The sequence below is a fragment of the Trachemys scripta genome, chromosome 2 (assembly GCF_013100865.1).
Source record: "Trachemys scripta elegans isolate TJP31775 chromosome 2, CAS_Tse_1.0, whole genome shotgun sequence".
Taxonomy (NCBI): domain Eukaryota; kingdom Metazoa; phylum Chordata; order Testudines; family Emydidae; genus Trachemys; species Trachemys scripta.
In genome coordinates this window covers 26,295,250-26,316,213 of record NC_048299.1, presented here as the reverse complement: position 1 = coordinate 26,316,213, position 20,964 = coordinate 26,295,250, and the positions used below count along the sequence as shown (strand labels likewise).

General features: G+C 39.3%; 1 protein-coding gene across 3 annotated transcripts in view; it reads left to right on the top strand.

Moving 5' to 3' along the window:
* Positions 1 to 20,510, top strand: part of CCNY (cyclin Y) — a 203,751-nt gene extending 183,241 nt beyond the window's left edge. For all 3 annotated transcript variants that reach the window (XM_034760069.1, XM_034760070.1, XM_034760071.1), the window contains exons 9-10: positions 6,503 to 6,665; positions 18,013 to 20,510. In XM_034760069.1, the coding sequence (XP_034615960.1) occupies positions 6,503 to 6,665; positions 18,013 to 18,129 (280 nt within the window). In that variant the 3' untranslated portion in view covers positions 18,130 to 20,510. The remainder of the gene's footprint in view (positions 1 to 6,502; positions 6,666 to 18,012) is intronic.
* Positions 20,511 to 20,964: the final 454 nt, after the last annotated feature.

The following is a 20,964-nucleotide window of genomic DNA, read 5'->3' as shown; positions in this document are numbered from 1 at the left end:
AATAATGGGCCCCCTGGATGCTTAAAAACTATTGTTGAATAAAAACAGGACTAATAAGCCTGCAATTCTTTACCTGTGTCTTTTTAAATCATATTCACTGATTCTGCTTGTATTGATTCTGCTTGTGGACAATGGTCCACAATTTTTGGATTTGTTATACAGGATGATGTTTTCTGCATTACATCAAAGTCCATTAGTTGCCTCAGGCCCATAACCAATCAGAAATACTGGCTTTGGTGGGTTTGTTCCTTATCTTGCCAAGTTAGCTTGCAGGGTGTTAAAAATCACAAATATATTTGGAATGGGTTCCCCCGATCTCTTTCTGCATCATGACATGACTATGCGGTGACATTGCATCAGTGTGGCTGGATACATACTGCATCATACTGGGATGCTATAGTTTTTGTCTAGGAGGATAAATACCACTTAAAGGTACCACTAAATCTTTTTAAAGAGTATATTCCAGCAGTAAGAGAGGGGCCAGCCAAGAAAGCAGAATTGTAAGCACTATATTTCCCAGTAGATTATTGGGTGTGAAATTTTGGCAGGTTAGGTTTTGTAGACCTTTGTGGAACACACACATATATATATTATGCTTTCCAGTATCCCTACACCATGAGTTCAGTGATGTGCACCATGTTCAACCAGAGGTGCACTGGAGTATATGTGAGAATAGCACTGGAGCGGTAGAGACTGGAGTCATTATGCCAGCATAGTGCTAATCAGGTAGAATGCCTCCAAGAGGCCAATGCACTCAGAAAGCAACAGCTCTTAAAAGGCACAGTGTGTATTCCCCCAGTATTGGTCTTCAGGCACTAGCAGGTTTGTGTGAGAACCAGGCCATGTGTTCTGTACCACAGGCAGTGCTAACCAATCTTCTGGTATTTAGAGCAACTGCTTCAGCATGGCTGCTGCATCCTACACAGGTACGCTAGAGGAGATAATGTGCTCTTTGCACCCTCCCTGATGCTCACCAGTGCACCTGCACAGGGCAAACTACAGTTTCTCTTGTATATGCAACTATCTGTGTGGGTGTTTGTGTAAAATGGTTTTCCATTAGGGAATGGATGTACAAGCTGTGGGCGCTGTTCATATCCTATATTTTTCCCTGAGGGGCCGGGTTGAGGAAGATTAGCTTCTTTAGAGAAAGAGGGGGCGTTTACTGAGATCGTTTAAATAGGATTGCTTTAGCTGATGTGTTGGTTTAATTGTTTATATCTTATGAATTAATACATGCTCAGAGTAACATAATGAGAATTTTATAAATCTAAAATCGATAAATTAAACGTGTGGCTTGATTGTCAACAGAAGTTGAACCCAGGGCCACTAGGCACTTTTGAAAATCCCACTGGTGCACCTATTTTCATCTTTAGGCACCTAAATACCTTTAGAAGTCTGGCCCTAATCCATTAACTGTAGGCAGTAGCAAGAGGCTATACGCTGGGAATCAGACATAGTGGGACACAGGGCCACTCAGCCAGCATGCCATGCATGCTTATTCGTGTGCCCCCTCTACAGCCTGGGGGGGGAGAGCTCTATTCAGTGCTTTCAGCTGCCTTTCCTCAGGACATGCTGATGTAGAGCGCATCTGTTTTCAAATAATTTTCAGTTTTAATTTTTATTTTTTTTACATTTCTGATCCCTAGCTATTAACTAATTAAAAAGAGAGAGAGAGAGAGAGAGAGAGAGAGAAGGAAAAACTGATCTATGATGACTCTAGAGGCAAAAAGCTAATACCTGAATTTTGCTTCCTTACATGTTCTTGATAATTATATAACTCATTAACTATGGCTATTTTTACTGTAATGTTTTGTGGTAATTATGTGCTTTTCTGGAATAATATTAATATGGTTAATATTCTCCAAAAATCACAAAAAAGAGCCCTTTAGAAAGAAGACCTTTAAAAAGATAGCATTTTTTCTTCCATTGATCATTTTGTTGCAGCATTCATAATCTTACCAAAAATGTAAAACTCAATGGGAATTTTTTCTAATTAAAATTAACTATTAGTAAGACAAACAAAATCCCAATTAGATATACTGCTTAAGACATTTTTATAGTAGCTTCTGTACATTTCAATGTTAACTTTGAGAATTATTATAACATGAGGTGTGAGTAGTTAATGGAAAGTATTGCTGTCTGGTCTATGCTCTAACTCACGTTGACGCATAACCATTAAAGAGACTTTGGATAGTTGGCATGTATAAGCTTTTTATTGGGGACTGAGGGCGAGAGAAGGGGAAAGGAGAACAAATGTTTATACAGACAGCATATCTCAGATTACAGCCTCAAAGCAGTGAAGGTCCAAGCATTATTGCTCAAGCGGCCCCAGTTTAGCTTCCAATTAGTTCACTGCTTGTCCTATAAAGGAAAAGATAAATGCTATGATTCAGCTGAGTGCTTTATATTAAGCATGTTGGGGTCCCTCTGGCTGGGAGGAGCTTTATAAAATGTGACCTATCGTTGCTGGAATATTAAGAAAGTTTAGTCTAAATCAGTATTAACTAGCCATTTCTAATGAGGGTTTATTGTCATGGGCCAAAAATAAATAAATAAAACCTGATTGTTCTGGTAAGTCATATGCACACCCAGACGGCATGGGGAAAACACATACCCACATGGCACTGAGGTGGGAAATATGGCAGATGCCACTCTGGGTATTATTATTATTATTATTTTTTAATTCAACAGTTACTGTTACCATTAAAAATAATCAGTAAAAGGTCGATGTCACTTCTAGTCCAACAAAATCAGACATAAGATTTGAGAATACAAAGTATAGATGGGAAATTCCTACCAGTGGTAGGTCATCTGATCCACCCGCTGCCTCTAAAGGATTGTTCCATGTTGTACATTTTTGCAGTGCTTTCTTGGCTGTTTTGATTTTTTTCATGCTGGATTTTGCTAAGCTACTCTTTTCCTGCATGGTCTTGTTCCCGCGCTCCTGACATTTTGGTTCTGAGAGTTGCAGGAAAGACCTCCTTTCACTCCTCCTGCAGCTTAGCCCCTGATGAGCATATCACACTTTTTAAAAACCGGTTTTGAAGCTGCTGTGTTTTTTCTGCATAGACTGGAAAGGCTAAGAGTTTTGAGTGGCTGTAATGAAGACTGACTGTGTCCTATGATATTTCAGACCATTTACCTGAGACTGGTCCTACATAAGGTGATGGAGATTGTCAGTTTTAGCATCATTTTGAGTTTGTCAAAGGAGCATTTGAAGAGGAAGAATTTGAAGCTGCATGGGAAAGGGCACAATATTCTGGTGTCACGAGAAAGAAAAGGTGGATGGAATGCATGATGGTGCTGTTAGTCATACTTCACCTATCTAAAAATGTTCCCCACATTCTTGATTATCCTTAGATCCTATCTGTCTTCTGAGGACTAGGCAAAGCTCCGCTCCTGCAGTGCTTATTGGCTGGGCACGACTGAGCTCCCCAGGGGACTTTGCCCTTAGGCCCTGGAACTCCTGTGTAACTCAGTCCAGCAGAGCAGCTTAGGTCTGTTCTTGCCAACTTCTTGTAGTCCTCGGGAGTGGAGCTCCAAAGCCAGCAGTCTTAGAGAAGCCTGCTGACTCCCTGCTAGATGATCCTGGGTGAGCTGGCTCAGCAGGCTTTGAACTCTTAGTTTGGGGGAACACCAAACACCTAAGCACAGAATTCAAAGCTTGTAAACCATCTTCCATGATTATGTGTATAGCTAATTCATCCAAAGGCTTTTCAAGTAATTGGGATTGTATTATGAATTTCTATGGTGCCTGATGTCTGGGAAGCCAAGGGCTTTAAATATTGAAATTAACACACACAAACACAACACAGCTATTAGTCGCAATGTTAACCATTGTGATAGGGTATAGGGTGAAAGTGTCTTTCAGACAACCAGAATCTAGACCAGTGGTTTTCAAACTTTTTTCTGGCAACCCAGTTGAAGAAAATTTTTGATGCCCATGACCCAACGGAGCTGGGGATGGAGGGGCTCAGGGTGGGGAGGGGGCTCTGGGCTGCGGCAGGGGGTTGGGGTGCAGGAGAGGGTCAGGGCTCTGGGCTGGGAGTGCAGGCTCTGGGCTGGGCCAGGGATGAGGGGTTTGGGGTACAGGAGGGGGCTCTGGGCTTGGGGGGGCTCAGGGCTGGGGCAGCAGATTGGAGTGTGGGAGGGGGTGTTAGGGCTCTAGGATGGGGGTGTGGGCTCTGGGGTGGGGCCGGGGATGAGAGGTGCAGGAAGGGGTTCTGGGGTGGGGGGGCTCAGTGCTGGTGCAGGGGATAGGTTACGGGGTTTGTGGCATGGGCTTACCCTCCTGCCTAGGAGCTGGACCTGCTGCTGGCGCTTCCGGGCGGAGCGCGGTGTCTGAACAGGTAGGGACTAGCCTGCGTTAGCCGGGCAGCACTGCTGATGGGACTTTTAACGGCCTGGTCAGTGGTGCTGACCAGAGCTGCCTTGACCCAGTGCCTTACATTCCTGCAGTTTGAAAACCACTGATCTAGACCATTTGATCAATACCAACACTTTGGATTGCACCTAGAGGCAAACAGGGAGCTGATGTAGAGAATTGAATTGTAGGTGTATATAAATGCACAAGCTCACACCACTCAGAAATATAGCTGTGTTCTGAGCTATGTATGTATTCTGAGGGGTTCTGAGCTAGTTTGAGCTTCTGTGTGAACTAGATGGGTAGCCATAAGTACAGCACATTACAATAATCTATTGTGGAGAGTTGGTTAATTAAATTACATTAGCTCAAATGAGGAATATGTGTATGTTTTGATAGGTGTCTGTTGTTTTGCTAGTCAATTGTAGATGATCTGCTGATGTTACCTGGAAATCTGGGAGCGAAGATGTAGCCAAAAGAAATCTGAGGATGTGTGCTGTTTTGTCAAAGTTGGTATATTCCTCAGTAGATTGACAGACTCTCTCTCTCACTCCCCCTCCCTCAACAGGCTTCATGTTCTATATTATTCCTCCAGGCTTAGTTTGGAGAAAGTCAAATCTTGTATTTTTCTGGTAAACTCTTCAAAAGTTAAATTTTACGCCAGTATGGATTTTCTGTAACGCTTGTACTACTTTAGTGCTACTAGAGAGCTGTTAGAGCACTGTCAGAAAGTTAGTCCCCCATTAAGCTTTTAAATGTCAATATTGATATGTATCACTGTTTAAAAGCTGGATGTGGGAATTTAATAGGGAGTGGGGATATATTTTGAAAACAAGGTGATGGCCTCTGTATAAAGTGAGAAGAGCAAAAAAGTTAGTTGTCATTCACTGCTCCACTTGGCATTTTCCTCTCTCAACCTCAACTATTTCCTTTCATCACCTGCTGTCCACTTTTTATCACACTGATCCTGTGCAATCAACATGTAGCTTAAATGTATCACAGCAGTAAACACACATGCAGATTTTAATGCTGCAATTTCCATATAAAGAAGATGCATCCGAAGAAGTGGGCTGTAGTCCACGAAAGCTTATGCTCTAATAAATTTGTTAGTCTCTAAGGTGCCACAAGTACTCCTGTTCTTCTTTTTGCGGATACAGACTAACACGGCTGCTACTCTGAAACCTGAAATTTCCATATAAACCATATTGCCCACTTTAGAGTAATCATGTACAACATTGATCCCTCATTCATTTTTCTTAAACATTACAAAACAAAACATATTTTGTAGTTGCTATTTTCAATATGACAACCTACCTTGTTTACTTTGCACACCTGCATCTCAAATAATATAGAGAACAGTGTAATATCATTTATGAAAACCATCAACCCTTTAACTTCAATGGTTTACTGCAGTGGTTTTCAACCTTTTTTTTTTTTTTTTTTTTCCTCATTTGTGGAACTCTAAAAATTTTCGAATGAAGGTGCGGACCCCTATGGAAATCTTAGACGTAATCTGTGGACCCCCAGGAGTCCACAGATCCCATGTTGTGCACCACTTCTCTATGGTAACAGTCTTACATGGACCCCTTAGACATAATCCGCGGATGGCCAGGTTCCATGGACCACAGGTTGAAAACCACTGATTTACTGGCTTATTTCCATTCGTTTTTGGTGTGTGATACAGTCAGACAACCTTAACTCAGACTTTACAAACTATTTTGTGTGGGAATATCAATAATAGTGTCTATTACTGACGGTTATGTTGGTAAACAAATCTGTCTTGTTTTATTGTTGCCCAGTATGAATTTTGCTTACATGTATAGGGGGAAAGTAACCTCATTTGCTCTGATTGGAAGCATCCATAAAAAAGACTGGGAATCGTGGGGAACTAATTTTTTCCTGAATAATTAAAGAATGATAGTGGAAGCTGAAATGAGGTAAATAATGTTTTCAGAAAAACCATGGTTTAGACTTGTCCCAGCACTTGTAAGAGAAGTCTGTGACAAACTGAAACTAGTTTTATTCTCTCCCAGGAGTAAGACGTGTACTTGGTTCAATCTGTTGTAGTTTGATGTAAAGTATACTCAGGTGGTGGCGGGAGTCTAAAATGTATTTTTACATTTATTTTCTCGTTAACAGGAATGAGCTGGAGCGCCAGTTTCTTGAGTTGCTGCAGTTCAACATTAATGTTCCCTCCAGTGTTTATGCCAAGTATTATTTTGATTTGCGTTCCCTGGCAGAAGCGAATAACCTGAGCTTTCCTTTGGAGCCCCTCAGCAGGGAAAGGGCATATAAACTTGAGGTAAGATGGTTTCCCTTCATGTTGTGGAGTTGAGAGCTGATGAGACATCTTGGAGTGTTTTTTGTTCAGACTATCGTTGGTGGAAAATCAGAATCTCATGAACCCAAAGTGGTATTACTGACCACAAGTGCTGTTCTGCAAGTGCCATTTTTTTGTGGCTCTGTGGACATTTTTTGGGCTAAATGTGCTTCACCTTTTGGTTTGGTTTGTAATTTTTTTTTTTTCAACTCTTGTAGACTGGTTTCAATGCAGTGAAATGTTAGTGGTTATGTTAACTGACCATCAGAAAACAACTTCAAGTTTTACAGTATGTTTTACACTGACCTTTGGTCAAAGATCAGCTGTTAGACAACCAGTTTTTACTGATCCTTTTGGTTGCATACAACCTGTTTTCATTCTACATATTTGTAATGATCTGAATACTGACAAGTGCTTATGGAAAGTCCCATTCTATGTACATCTGCCTCATTCTCGTTACTCCATTGATTTCAATTGGCTTACTCCTTAATCTCATTAGTGTGAGAGGAGAATCAAGCTCATTTTGCTATTAAATTGTCAGACCTTAAGATACATTCTTACAGGACCTGATTTATAAGAATACTTGAATGTGTCATGGGGCCTCATCCTGTGAAGTGCGGAGCATCCTAAATTCTCATTGATGTGCATGGTGTTTAGGGACATCAGACCAGCTCAATATTTTGCAGGAATATTTCTGACCCTTTGATTTTAAGGTTTTAAAATGTCATTAACATCATTACATGAAAATGTACACATGTTGCTGCTAATTTGAAATCTGCCATTGATTGCTGACCAGTCTTAATTTCCCTTAAGAATACTATGCTTTGCACCTGAAGCTCTTTATCTGAGGATCTCAAAGCTTTCCTTGCCTTCAGACTCTCCGTGCTCCTGAGAAATATTCAGGCATTACTATCCCTATTTTCCAGAAGGGAAAACTGAGCCACAAACGATTAATTGATTTATCCAGGTCACACAAGGAATTAATAGACGCACTGGGAACTGGGGTGGTTGAAAAGTAATGGGGAGAGAATTCGTGAATATTTTAGCAAAATTTCATTTCTGTTTTCATTGAAAAATTTGTCAAAATGTCTGAGCCAGCTCTAGTTGACAATATAACTGTTCCCTAGATAACAGGCCACACTAATTTGTACAAAATTATTTACACTAGTGATTCAAAAGTATGAAAATATTGTCAAGATACTAACCATATGTGTAGAAAGTTAGCTTTGTTAAATTTTTAGGTATCTACTTCTGATAATGAGCTCTATAATGTTTTGAACTAATGTCAATTAGTTTTGCATAGAAAAATGTAGGGGAGAATTTAGTGGAACAGGTTGCCCATGTCTGTATCACACACAAGATAAAAGATCTGGATAAAGCCTTTTTCATTTTGACTATAAGCTTATGACTGTTCTCACAGACTCCAGAAAAGAAAATACTTAATAAACTCTATAAAAAGAGAGGGAGTTGAAGCATTATAAACACATCTGCATAACAGAGGCAGCTCATAGTCTCTTAGCATTTATGGATGATTTCTTATTCTCTCTTTATCTAAAAGCTGATCAAGAATTAATTTGTACTTACTGAGGAAAATGCATGCTTAAAAGATAAATAGAATAAGATCAAAAAGATAGCAAGCTTAATAATACATGTATTTGGGCTGATTTGCAGTGGAGGTGCAAAGCAGCTCTAAGGCAGTATAGCTGGTCACAGGAAGACCAACGCAGAGAAGAGGGACCCTACAGTGATGTAGACCTGGTGTAATGGCTCTTAGACTATGCCCACATCCTGTGACTGGGAAAAGGGGGACATGACTGAGGCTTCCCCGCTGCTTGACAGTCCCTGGCTGCCATAATAGTCCCTTGGACACATTGGTAAACAATGTAATTTACATCAGCCTTTATTCTGCTCTAACTTATTCGCAGGGATGAGCCCAACATATAGCCAGCCAAGAATCAGTAAAGGTGTCTTAAAGTCATTGCTGCACCACTGACCTAAGTGTGTTGTTTACGTCTCAGCCATGGCCAAGATTGTGAGCATTGTGTTAAATCAGTGAGCCGATCTGCAGGTTGTGTAACCTGAAATCAATGGAGCAACAGCTGAGGAGCTTGCCTAATATGTTGTGAGAGAAGGAATAAAGTCTATGATTATAGACAGCAAGTTAATAGTTAATATGTACCCCCCCCCGATAGAATGATTGACCATGAAAATAGAAACATGCTCATTCAATTTTAAGATTTAAATAAAGCAACTTGTTCCTTAGTGACAGATTTTGTTTTTCTCAATCTTTTAAAGAAAAGTGGTATTGCCAATGTCAATAACTATAATACAATGCAAAGGTAGGCGGCACCAGAGTAACTTATACTATAATAATGTCTAGTGTGTGTTTGTGAAGCAAGAATATCAGATCTGCTAGGGTAAAACCTGTGCTCTTCTTACAAATACTTCATGTACCTGACATGAAGAAAAAAAAAAAAAAACAGAGAAAGGAATTTGTAAAGTGAAATCCATCATCAAATGCAAAGGCTGGATAGGATCCATCAACAATAACCTGTCTTTGAGAAAATCCATGAGGTTAAAAACATGTCTGAATCATTAATACTTGATGGAATTTCTGGAGTAGAATATCTTGCCATATTTTATATATCCACAATTTGACACTGAGTAGAGGCTTTGTGTTTCAATGATAAAATTAAAATAGATTTTTCTTGCCAAGGTACAGGATATTAGTAGGCCACAGTCAGATTGAAGGTAACAGTCAAACCAATCTATTCAGTGGTCTTCTGGCCGAGAATCTATACTGTTTCCTATTGTATGCAGTCATAGGAGGTTGAAGTGGGACCTTTAACATTTGGTTAAATCATCCAGACAGTGTATCTGCCAATGCAGGATTGTTCCTTACAGCGCATCTTCTAATATGTTTTGCAGTCTAATTTTAACTATGCCAAATGTTGAGGCTTTTACCACTTCTCTTGAGAGATTCTTTCACAACTAAATTGACTTTAGTTCCAGGAAGCTTTTCGAGATACCAAGCCTAAATCTTCTGTTTCTCAATTTCCTCCTAATTATATTCCTATGCAGCAACCTAAAAAATTCTTCTTCGTCATCGTTTACACCATTCAAATAGTTGTGGATTTTTGTTGCCTCACATTCAGTCAGGCTTTGTAATTTTGAATGAGTCTGCAAAGCACTGTACCCAATTCTAGTCCATGATCACAGCACTACGCCCAATTCAACACTAAGGATTTTGGAAAAACTGAGCGAGAGAATTCTTTGGGATGCATCCCCAACTTAACTGATGCATTTTATGTAAATGCTTGATTACCTGTATTACTGAACTGTCTAGGAACCAGACAAAAACAGGGCCATGTTGTGCTAGGCATTTTACATAGAGCAGTACACTGTCTGCCTTGAATAACTTAGTCTAGATATACCTGACAGAGAGAGGGTAGGAGAAAGGGATATAACCTACAAACAGAGTGGTGCGTCTTACATTCCCTCCACCCCTGCCCGAGCTTCCTGTTGCAGAAGTAGAGGTTGGCTACTAGCTGCTGACTACAAAGTTTTCTGGACCAGGAAGATGCATTTTTGATAGGCAGAGATTCTTCTTTCCATTTCTAGTTCTCCCCAAATTAAGGAGAGCCCCTCTGTCCTAGCTTCTTGGTGCCCAAAGTGTTTCCTGGCTGCTTTTTGGCTCAGAAAAGGTGACTAACAAATATATTTAACTTTTTTTTTTTTTTTCCCCCTCAAACATCAGTCCTTTCCAGACTGCTGTTCTTTGGTTTTGTTTGGAGGGGTTTTTGTTTTTGTTTTTTGTGTGTGTTATATCTGAACTCCCTCCAGTATGTCAAATTCTTTCTGGTAATGAGGTGACCAAATCTGCATGCATTCATTCCCAAATTGGTGTCAGCAGAGCCTTAGAGAATTGGAAGCAGGGCCGGCTCTAGGCACCAGCAAAACAAGCTGGTGCTTGGGGCGGCACATTTTTAGGGGCGGCATTCTGGCACGGGCCATGCCGCCCCTAAAAATGTGCCCCGGCCGCCCTAACTCACCTCCACTGCTGCCGCTCGCACGCCATTGCTCGTCCTCCCTTCCAGGCTCTCAAACCTGGGAGGGAGGGGGAGATCCTGAGCTGCCGCGGCGCACAAAACAGCTGATTCGCGCGCCGCGGCCGCTCAGGATCTCCCTCCCTCCCGGGTTTGAGAGCCTGGGAGGGAGGGGGAGCAGCGGCGCACGAATCAGCTGTTTCACGCGCCGCGGCCACTTGGGATCTCCCCCTCCCTCCCTCTTAGCCTTGAGAGCCTGGGGGGAGGAGGCAGGGCAGGGGATTTGGGGAAGGGGCGGAGTTGAGGCGGGGCCGGGGGTGGGGTAAGAAAAAACCGGGGAAGGGGGGGCAGCCAAAATGGTTTTTGCTTGGGGCAGCAAAAATCCTAGAGCCGGCCCTGATTGGAAGTATTTCCTCACTGCACTGCAAGTGATTTGCAGCCCAAATTTGCACTGGCAGCTTTGGGTTTTTTTTTTCCTACCAATGACAACATCTTGTCCAGAATCATAAACCTTGATTAAGTGTGTACATTTATAACACTGGAGAGAATGTTCCTGGCTGATCACATGCATTACAACCAGGCCCAATAAAAGACAATCTATTATCTTGTAAATCATGTGACAGTGTTACAGAGCTCTTTTTACAGAAGGCATCTGTTTGAATACATAATCCTATTACAAAAACCTGACATTAAAAGTTAATAGAAAATGAAGATTTTGTAGAAGAGGATTAAATTTCTTAGATCAACAGAAATGTAACTGCAAGTTCTAGGATGTTATATAATTAAAATATAAATTTAAACCCTAACTTTCCAATCTCTTAATCTTTATTGGAAATTCTTCTTATTCCATTTCTGAAATTTATTTCCAAAGTGAACTTAAATTTTACAAAACATCAATTATAACAAAGGTTTGTATGTCCCCCGAGACCCTCATAAAATCAGTGTTAATTTTGCTAGTGGATAGAACAGATTAAATATTAAATGCCTTGTCTGAAGAAAATTGTTGCCTTCCTGAATACAAGTTATTTTGGAATTAATGCAAGGACAATACTTTTCTTTTGTATATAGTACGTAAGAATGGCCATACTGGGTCAGATCAATGGTCCATCTAGCCCAGTATCCTGTCTTCCAACAGTGGCCAATGCCAGATTCTTCAGAGGGAATGAACAGAATAGGGCAGTTGTTGAGTGATCCTTCCCCATCCTCCAGTCCCAGCATCTGGCATTCAGAGGCTTAGGGACACCCAGAGCATGGGGCTGCGTCCCTGACCAGCTTGGCTAATGGCTGCCGATGGACCTATCCTCCGTGAACTTATCTTATTCTTTTTTGAACCCAGTTATGCTTTTGGCCTTCACAACATCCCATGGCAACGAGTTCCACAGGTTGACAGTGCGTTGTATGAAGAAGTACTTCCTTTTGTTAGTTTGAAACCTGCTGCCTGTTAATTTCATTGGGTGACCCCTGGTTCTTGTGTTATGTGATGAGGTAAATAACATCTCCTTATTAACTTTCTCCACACCATTCATGATTTAATACACCTCTATCATATCCCTCCTTAGCTGTCTTTTTCCAAGCTCAGCAGTCTCAATCTTTTTAGTCTCTTCTCATATGGAAGCCGTTCCATACTCCTGATCGTTTTTGTCACCCTTATTTGTACCTTTTCCTATTAAGTATACTTGGGATTATGTTTTCCAATGTGCATTACTTTGCATTTATCAACATTGAATTTCATCTGCCATCCCGTTGCCCAGTCACCCAGTTTTGAGAGATACTTTTGTAACTCTTTGCAGTCTACTTTGGAGTTAAATATTTTGAGCAATTTTGTATTGTCTGCAAACTTCCACCATGTCACTGTTTACCCCTATTTCCAGATCATTTATAAATATATTGAACGGCACTGCTCTGGTACAGATTCCTTGAGGACCCTGCTATTTACCTCTCTCCATTCTGAAAACTGACCATTTATTCCTACCCTGAGTAGGAATGCTTTAGGTTTCTAAGCCAAAATGGACTTTACTTCGGCGGAAACTTGACAAAGTGGCCTCCAATGTTGATTTTGTAACTCCTCCCAAATATGAAAAACTTCATTTAAATACAAGATTGTTAAAATCCTTGTCATGTTGCACATCAATGAGAATTCTCACATGAGAACAAGGATGCAAAATATTAGTAGGATCCATTCCAACCCAGTTTTCATCTTATCTGACAGAAAGCTAGGACAGAAATATTCCCATCAAATGGACAGTATTGAAGTAATTAATTCCTCTAGCTAAATGATGGGTTGCTAAGGATTATGGACTGATTTGGCAAGCAAATGGCTGAGCACTCCATCTCAGGTTCACTTACTTTCCAAGCCAATCTTTTGCCATGGTAAAACTATTTCCTGTATTTGGTTTTGAAACTGTGCTGTAAATATTTTGAGTCCGTTTGGTTTCTATTTGATATAAAATGCGGAAAAGGTCTCATAACCTGAATCTCATTCTTACTAAGGACCTATAAGTGACTTGGGTTATACAGTGTTGTTTTATATAAATGTTCTGCTCAGGTGCACTAGGAGAGAGAAGAACCTCGTTTTGCTGTGTTCATGTTTGCAGATTTCTACAGAGCCAGTTATATAAGGGGCAAAAGCACCAGAAGTATAGAAAACAGAACATTTCAAAATAGTTTCAAACTGATGGGGAAGGGAAGACAAGTATTTGCCTGTCTTTTTTTTTTGGAATGGCAAATGTCTTGGCAAGCAACAAATAAGAGTTTTCTGGCAAAAATAATTCCTTTCAGAAATGTCAGGTGGGCAGAGATTTTACACATGCATCTTGTTTCCAGCAGACCCCAATTTGTATGTCAAGATTTTATTTTCATCAGTAAGGATAACTTGTGATGCACTGCAGACCACAGGAAGGTGACTTTCTCTACTGTCTTGAGATAATTTTGTTGAAAACTATTTATAGTTTTGATGTATGGAGGCAAGATAACTGAGTTGCTGATTTGGGATCCCATTAATAAAGAATTAAAGGAGGGTGATATAAAGAATGTCAGTCAACATGGTGTGAAGGTATAAGGGATATCGCTGAACTGAGGTCAGAGGCCAGCAGCTGACTGACTGGCTGGCTGATTAGTCCCACCCAATGCACCTGGGAAAAAGACCTGCAGCTTACCTGGCTGATCCTCATAAAAGGAAGAGCAGGAAATGGAGAGGGAGAGCTACAATACCTGCCAGAGGCTGGAGTTACTGCTCCCAGAAACAAAACGGACAGAAAACAGACAGTGCAAAGTCCTATTATCAAAAAGGCTCTGAGGTAAGAGCCATAACATATGGGTTGATGAACTTACAGGGGGTGAGGGACAGACTTAGGGAAGTTTTGATCTCGTTTTGTTGAGGCTTGAAATAAAATAAAAAGAAAACATGACTGACCCTGCTGGAAACTGCCTTCCCTGGACTCGGTGAGATGGTTCCAGGCAGAATTCCCCGGGGGAGGGTGCTGGCTCACCAAGAGCAAGCCAGGGTCCAGCCAGAAGAGGGAACTATAAGACGGGCCCCAGACTCGTACATGTGGGTTAATGGAAAATAGACCCTGTCAAACTAATTGGGTATCTTTTTTTTTTTATGAGATTACAAATTTGATTGAGAGAGGTACTAGTGTTGATGTAGTAGACTTAGACATCTGTAGAGCTTGTACCTCACATCGTTTTGATTAAAAAACAAAATGTACGTGGCACACATTAAATTGATTAAAACCTGGCTAGATGACAGGTCTCAAAACATAATTGTAAATGGGGAATCATCACAGAGTGGGAGTATGTCTAGTGGGGTCCAACTGGGATCAGTTCTTCACCCTACTCTATTTTATATTTTTATCAAGGACTTGTCAGAGACCATAAAATCACCACTGACAAAGCTTGCAGATGCCATAAAGAGTGGGGGAGTCGTAATGATACAAAACTATCTGGATTGCTTCATAAACTGAGTGCAAGCAAACAATAAGAGATTTAATATTGGCTAAATGTAAATGTATAAATATAGGGGGGAAAAGTGTAGGCCATACTTACAAGATGGAGGACTCCATCCTGGAAGACAGTGAAAAAGATTTGGGGCCACAATGGATAATCAGCTGAACATGAGTTCCCATTGTGATTCTGTAGTGAAAAGGGCTAATCAATCCTCGGTTGCATAAACAGGGGAATATCAAGTAGGAGCAAAGAGGTTGTTTTACCTCTGTATTTGGCACTGGGCTGAAACACTGTGTCCAGTTCTAGTAGCCACAATTCAAGAAGATTTATCAAGAAGTTGATAAATGAGTGAGGGTTCAGAAAAGGGCCATAAGAATGATTAAAGGATTAGAAAACATGTTTTATAATGACAGGCTGAAAGAAATCAATCTATTTAGTTTAAGAAAGAGAAGGTTAAGAGGTGACTTGATCATAATCTATAAGTACCTACATGGGGAACAAATACTTGATAATGGGCTCTTCAATGGAGCAGATGGGTATAACACAATCCAAAGGCTAGAATTTGAAGCTAGACAAATTCAACCTGGAAATAAGGTGTCAATTTTTAACAGTGAGGGTAATTTAACCATTGGAACAATTTACCAAGGGTGGTTGTGGATTCTTCATCACTAGCAATTATTAAATCTAGATTGGATGTGTTTTTTCCAAAAAGATCTGCTCTAGGAATTGTTTTGGAGAAGTTCCATTGCCTGTGTTATACAGCAGATAAGACTATATGGTCACAGTGGTCCCTCCCTTCTGGCCTGGGACCTTATGACTCTATGACATCCTCTCCTGGGTAGCCCATTTCTCACGTAATTATTTCAAGTATTTGCTTTGCAGCGATTTGTCTTTCAGAGAGATAGGGAGTGTAGAAGTCAAAGGATGGATGCATCCTTGGATCATGAGACTTTAAGCCTGAACAATCTCTTTCCTCATTCTCAGGCATTTCCGAGGGAGAGAAGTCTCACCACATTCTTCCAACAACTTAATTTTGTCAAGTAAAACAAAACAGGAGACAGAGCTCATGTACAATGTCCTTCTGCCATGGCATCACCTGTGATCTCCCCCTCCCGTTTCCTTTGCTCCTCAGTCATTTCCCTGCCCCTTTTCTCCAATCCCCTTATTCTCCCTCTTGACTACCTATCTTTGACTCCCTTCTTTAGGTACCTGCTCCCCACAACTTTAATGGAAGAGATAAAGATGCCTTTACGTTTTGTCTGCCACTGCTGTCTCTGGCCCTGATTCAGAAAAACATTGATATTTTGGACAGCTCTTAACGCTCCTGAATCAGGGCCTCTGCATGTAAACCTGGTGCTTGGCATCAGAATGCAGAACCTTAGCTCTGCATGGCTTCCCCAACATTTATCATGTATTTGGAGAGTATGGAGGACTGGGTGCCCAATTATTGTGTGCCCTTCTCACCAGCTACAATCCTGACCCTGAATGTAGAAAAAAAGTGTTGTAAACCAGTTCTGGAGTTAAAATTTTTAAAGTGTGTATAATCTTATAGTACCTCCACAGGCATACTCTGTTGTGTTGTCACATGCATTCATTCTAAAGTTGGCTAAGGACAAAGTGAATGAAACCATCTGCCTCCAGAGCTGCTCTAATGAGTCTCAAGGAATTTTGAGACTAGAATAATCTTTGGACTTCTTTTTAAAGGATGTTAAATTTTCTTGTGTATACAAGGTCTCTTCTGAATTAAATTATTCTTTAATATCATCTGTATTTTCTTCCACTGATTATATAAATTACCTAGCTAACAGGACCCTATGTCTCCTGAAATGAAGGAATGATGCATTATCATTGTGTTTCATAAAAAGATCCCGTGATTCTTCAAATAAGCTGATACATTTCGGCTCTCAGAGCGATCGAGTAAATCCTCCAACAGAGCATTTGTCATGCAGAAAACGTCTTTCTTGTAATAGTAAATTATCTAAAATAAGAAAAAACTGTTTCCTGTGCTCCAAAATAAGGTTAGCATTTATTTAATAAATGTGTCTAAGGCTTCTTCTATACTTTTTCACCGAATAAAATATTTTACTTTATTAAAGAATTAGATTGAGGCTGAAAGTGTAGGCGTATTCCACAGGCTGGGAAAAGGCCTTTGTCTGAACCCAAACACATCTTATTCCTTGATAAAATGATCAGGAAGACCAAACCTAACTAAAAGCAGTGCCAGCATCAGGAAGATGGATGTTGTATCAAGTCAAGGACCCTAAATCTTCCCCCACAAATTTTCACTGATGTAACTTCATTGAAGTCGATAGAGTTTAGATCCTGTAAAACCAGTGTAGGTGGGAGGAGAACTAGGCCCAAGATGTTTGGAGACAGCCACATTTTAAAAGACTAATTTTTTTCCTCTTCATTAGGTGCAATTCAAAACACTTGAGTTTTAATCATCACTCTCTCTTTGGTACTATTAAGATTATTTTGAGTATAAATATTACTTTTCAGTAAATCTTGTTGAAAATCCAGTAAAAATTTCATAGACATTTTTCAGTTTTTGTAGATTTTTTTTTTTCAATAATCAAAATCTTCAGTCACAAAAATACCCTGAATTTTTTCCATTTAATTTTATGTCAAAAAGTTTGGTTTTTTAATCAAACTCAAAATTCAGGAATCGTTGACCGCTTTTGAATTACTTATAAGCTCACATACAAGCATTCCAAGCTGAAGATGGTTTGAATACTGTAAAAAAAGGGAAATGTTTCTCTCTTGGAGCCCAGCTCCACTATGAAATTGTACCATGATTTACTCTAGATTTTTCTTAAATAAAAAAATAGTGAGGGTCCGGGGACATGATGATGACCAGGACTGACAGGTCAATGTAGACAAGGAGAAGGAGGTTCAGCATCATGATAGCTAGTTCCTCACTCCAGTAGTGTTCACCCATGACTAGCTGACATGATGCCAAGCACAATTTAGCTTAGTCTGCAGTGAGTGGGTAAGCATTGTCAATTCATTCAACTAGATTTTTAATAGTATAACTAGGATTACATTTCCTAGTGAAGAAAAAGGTTGTGGGGTCTCTGTTAACCTTTAATAGTTAACACTGTAGACAGTGGAACTTCCCAATGTGTTTATCCTTTTCCAGAGGAATGGACTGTGTCAAAAGATTATTTTTTTAAGTCTTATCTGCATTGCTTCATAAAGTGACACATGGTAGTCCTGCCACATGGTAATCCTGCCTATATATAAAAAATAGCACTATGTGGTTGTATTATTTGTGTAGTGGTGGCCTCTTTGACCTTGCCAGAGGGCCTGACCTTTCTTCCCCTTTTCATCCTCAGGCCATCTCTCGCTTGTGTGAAGACAAGTATAAAGACTTCAGGAAATCTACAAAGAAACGGTCAGTTAGTGCTGACAATCTGACTGTGGTTAGATGGTCCCCTGCCATCATCTCCTAACAATGGAGTCTGGGATATTTCGACAGAAGGACTGTTTCATCCATCCAAATTTTTTGGAGTGTAATGGGGGAAAGACAAGACTTCGGGGTTTTTACTTTTAGATCCGTCAAGCTGCCTTTACAGTGCCTCCCCCTTGTGTAGCACATAAGAATAAAAAATTGAGTGGAAGGAGAAATCAGTACAGTATACAGGAAAGGAGATTGAAAGCAACTCTTTTTGTCACTGTTCCTCATAGCTTTACCCTTTTTGTGAGGAAACAGCTAGTCAAATGCTTGGAAGAGGAAACAAAACAAAAAAAAAATGGAGGAGAGGCAGAAAGAGATTAGGGGACTGTGCCATTTTTTTAATATGCTGTACTCTTCAGCAGAAATGACGGCATGAAACCAAACCACACGATAAGTTTGGCTGTGCACTATAGGAATGGAGTTGAATTATTTCATCTTAAATTATTCTCCTTAGTATTTTTTTTTTTTTTAACTGCTTCTTTGGGTTATTTTTCCAGCTCTTCTGCACAGCAGCAAATACAAAGTCTGTATCTACAGTAGCACAAACCTCTGAATAAATAGTATTGGTGGGTTTTTTCATTGCACTTTTCTCCGTGGTTTGACTTATTTGCATTATTCTTCATAAACATTATGCATATGTTATGTTTTATATGCCTTTTATTGTACTTAAAAATATAACTTGACCATAGTGCTGAACCAAAAGTTTATACCAAGATCAGATGATCATTCGTAATTTCATGATTATTTTATTTATAGTATATGTAGGTGTGTGTGCCTTCCTAGAATCATTTATATTTCCTTAATATAAAGACAGGATTGTTGGGAGGATTCAGTGATGAGACTTGGGCCAAATTGTTGAAATTTCCATCAGATCTTGTAGTCCTTTTTGCAAATTTTCATAGCATTAGAAGTTTAGAAGAATTCATTATATAAAAGAGAGTTTTTTTTGTATAGGCCAACTAGTTCATTCCTTCACCTCCAGGTCCATTGTTGCAAGCAATAGCCTCAATTTTTATATGTTTACTTTAAATCAAAGTTAGTTTGTTTGTATAAAATAAAAAACTTAAAAAAAAAAAAATTGTTCCAGTGAAAAGGTCCATAGAAGAGCAGAATGTTAATCTTTACCAAGGTATTTGTCACAGGTAGATCGAATTTAAAAAAAAATGAAATAAAATAAACCCTTTCATTTTTCAGTGTAGGTGCTTTCAGAAATTTAAACAAAATTCAAACTGTGAAGACCATTTTCTGCTATGTTGATTATTGTACTCTTCTGTTGTTATTGGTTCCCTTCTCTTACCATGCCTATTCCCTCATGAGAGACACAAGAACCTTTTATATCAAATAATGTATCTGTGTAAAAACATTTGTTTGCTCTATAATGCTTGTGGGTGTCTCATTTTATGAAGATTTTTTGCACATTTTAGAAAGATACAGTTGAAAAATCTGGGTTCCCTGAATTTTTTTGCAAGTTTCCTTGAAGTGAATAGCAGCAGACTTCCTGTATTTGACTTGCTTTATGCACTACTTCAGTAAACGATAAAGAGTCCCTATTAGTTTTATTAAGCCCCAAGGGCTTATAGCAGACATACGGGCTCATGGATACATATTCCACCCCCAGTGCAATGCTGATCAGATGCCTTGAAAGTGGAGAGGCACTGAAAGGATTGAAGTACTAATACCAAACAGAGTTTTCTATTAATATTCTAATGTGATATGTATAGTATGAAACATAAATGTTCTTAGTGTCTTTCAGGGCATTAAAAGTAATCTAATTCTCGTCCTTTATCATTGTGCCAATGCATCAGAACTGTGAGTACCCAGGTCCCTTTCTTTTCCTTGAACATCGAATGTAAAGACCACTCTTTAAAATAAAAAAAAATTAGAGCATTTGAAACTCAATTCAAAATAGAGCTAATGGGACATTTTCCTAGCATTTGGACTTTGAGATCCCTGCCAAGCATAAATTTAGGTTTTACAGATCTGTAAAACAATTTGTTTGATCAAGCCTTTGCAAAGCAATTTTCTGTTAACTTTATAGCAGGAATATTAGTTTTATCCATATTTTTCAGTGATAGAGAGATGAACGCTGAACTATGTAAAGATCTCAGTGCATCTACTATAATTTTTGTGGAGTTTATTAAACTACTTTAAAGATTGTATAGTCTATTTATTGTATGTATGTACATACAGTCTGATTTAAAAAAAAGTGGATTCCGTAAAACCCGGCTCAGTCACGTTTAGACTATTGAATATTGTTTTAGCCTTGTGCACTGGACTCTACCTCTGTATAGGAGAATTTTCCATATCCTAATTAGTACTGATTCTGTGATTAACTTGGTTGTTTCTTGCACTAAGAATTAAAAAAAAAAAAAAAAATCTGCTCTGTGTATTTTTTCTTTAGTTTCAGTTTTGCAGTCGGAATCACTTACACTTCGATGGACTTTTCTTTCCCAAATGGTTATGGAATGCTTTGCTTTCTGTTTTGGTTTGTTCTAAGTCTGCCACAGACACAAACAATGATACAATACTTATCAATAAATCTAAGTGAGTATAATTTGTTTGAAAGGTATTCAATTCCATGTAATTAAAAATGCAATTATTATTTAGGATTACACTGTGTTAGTGTAGTTTTTGAAATATCGTTGGATTGCAAATATCATCACGAGAGGGGGAAGTCTTCTTTCAGAGAACAAACAAAAAAGGCCAAACAGTGTTTTATCAATGCAAATGCTTTGTGGATTTATTTTCAACATCTACAATATCAATTTATCATTTAAAAATTTTGCTGGGATGTTTCTGGATTTATTATTTCACTATTGTCTTAGTCAGA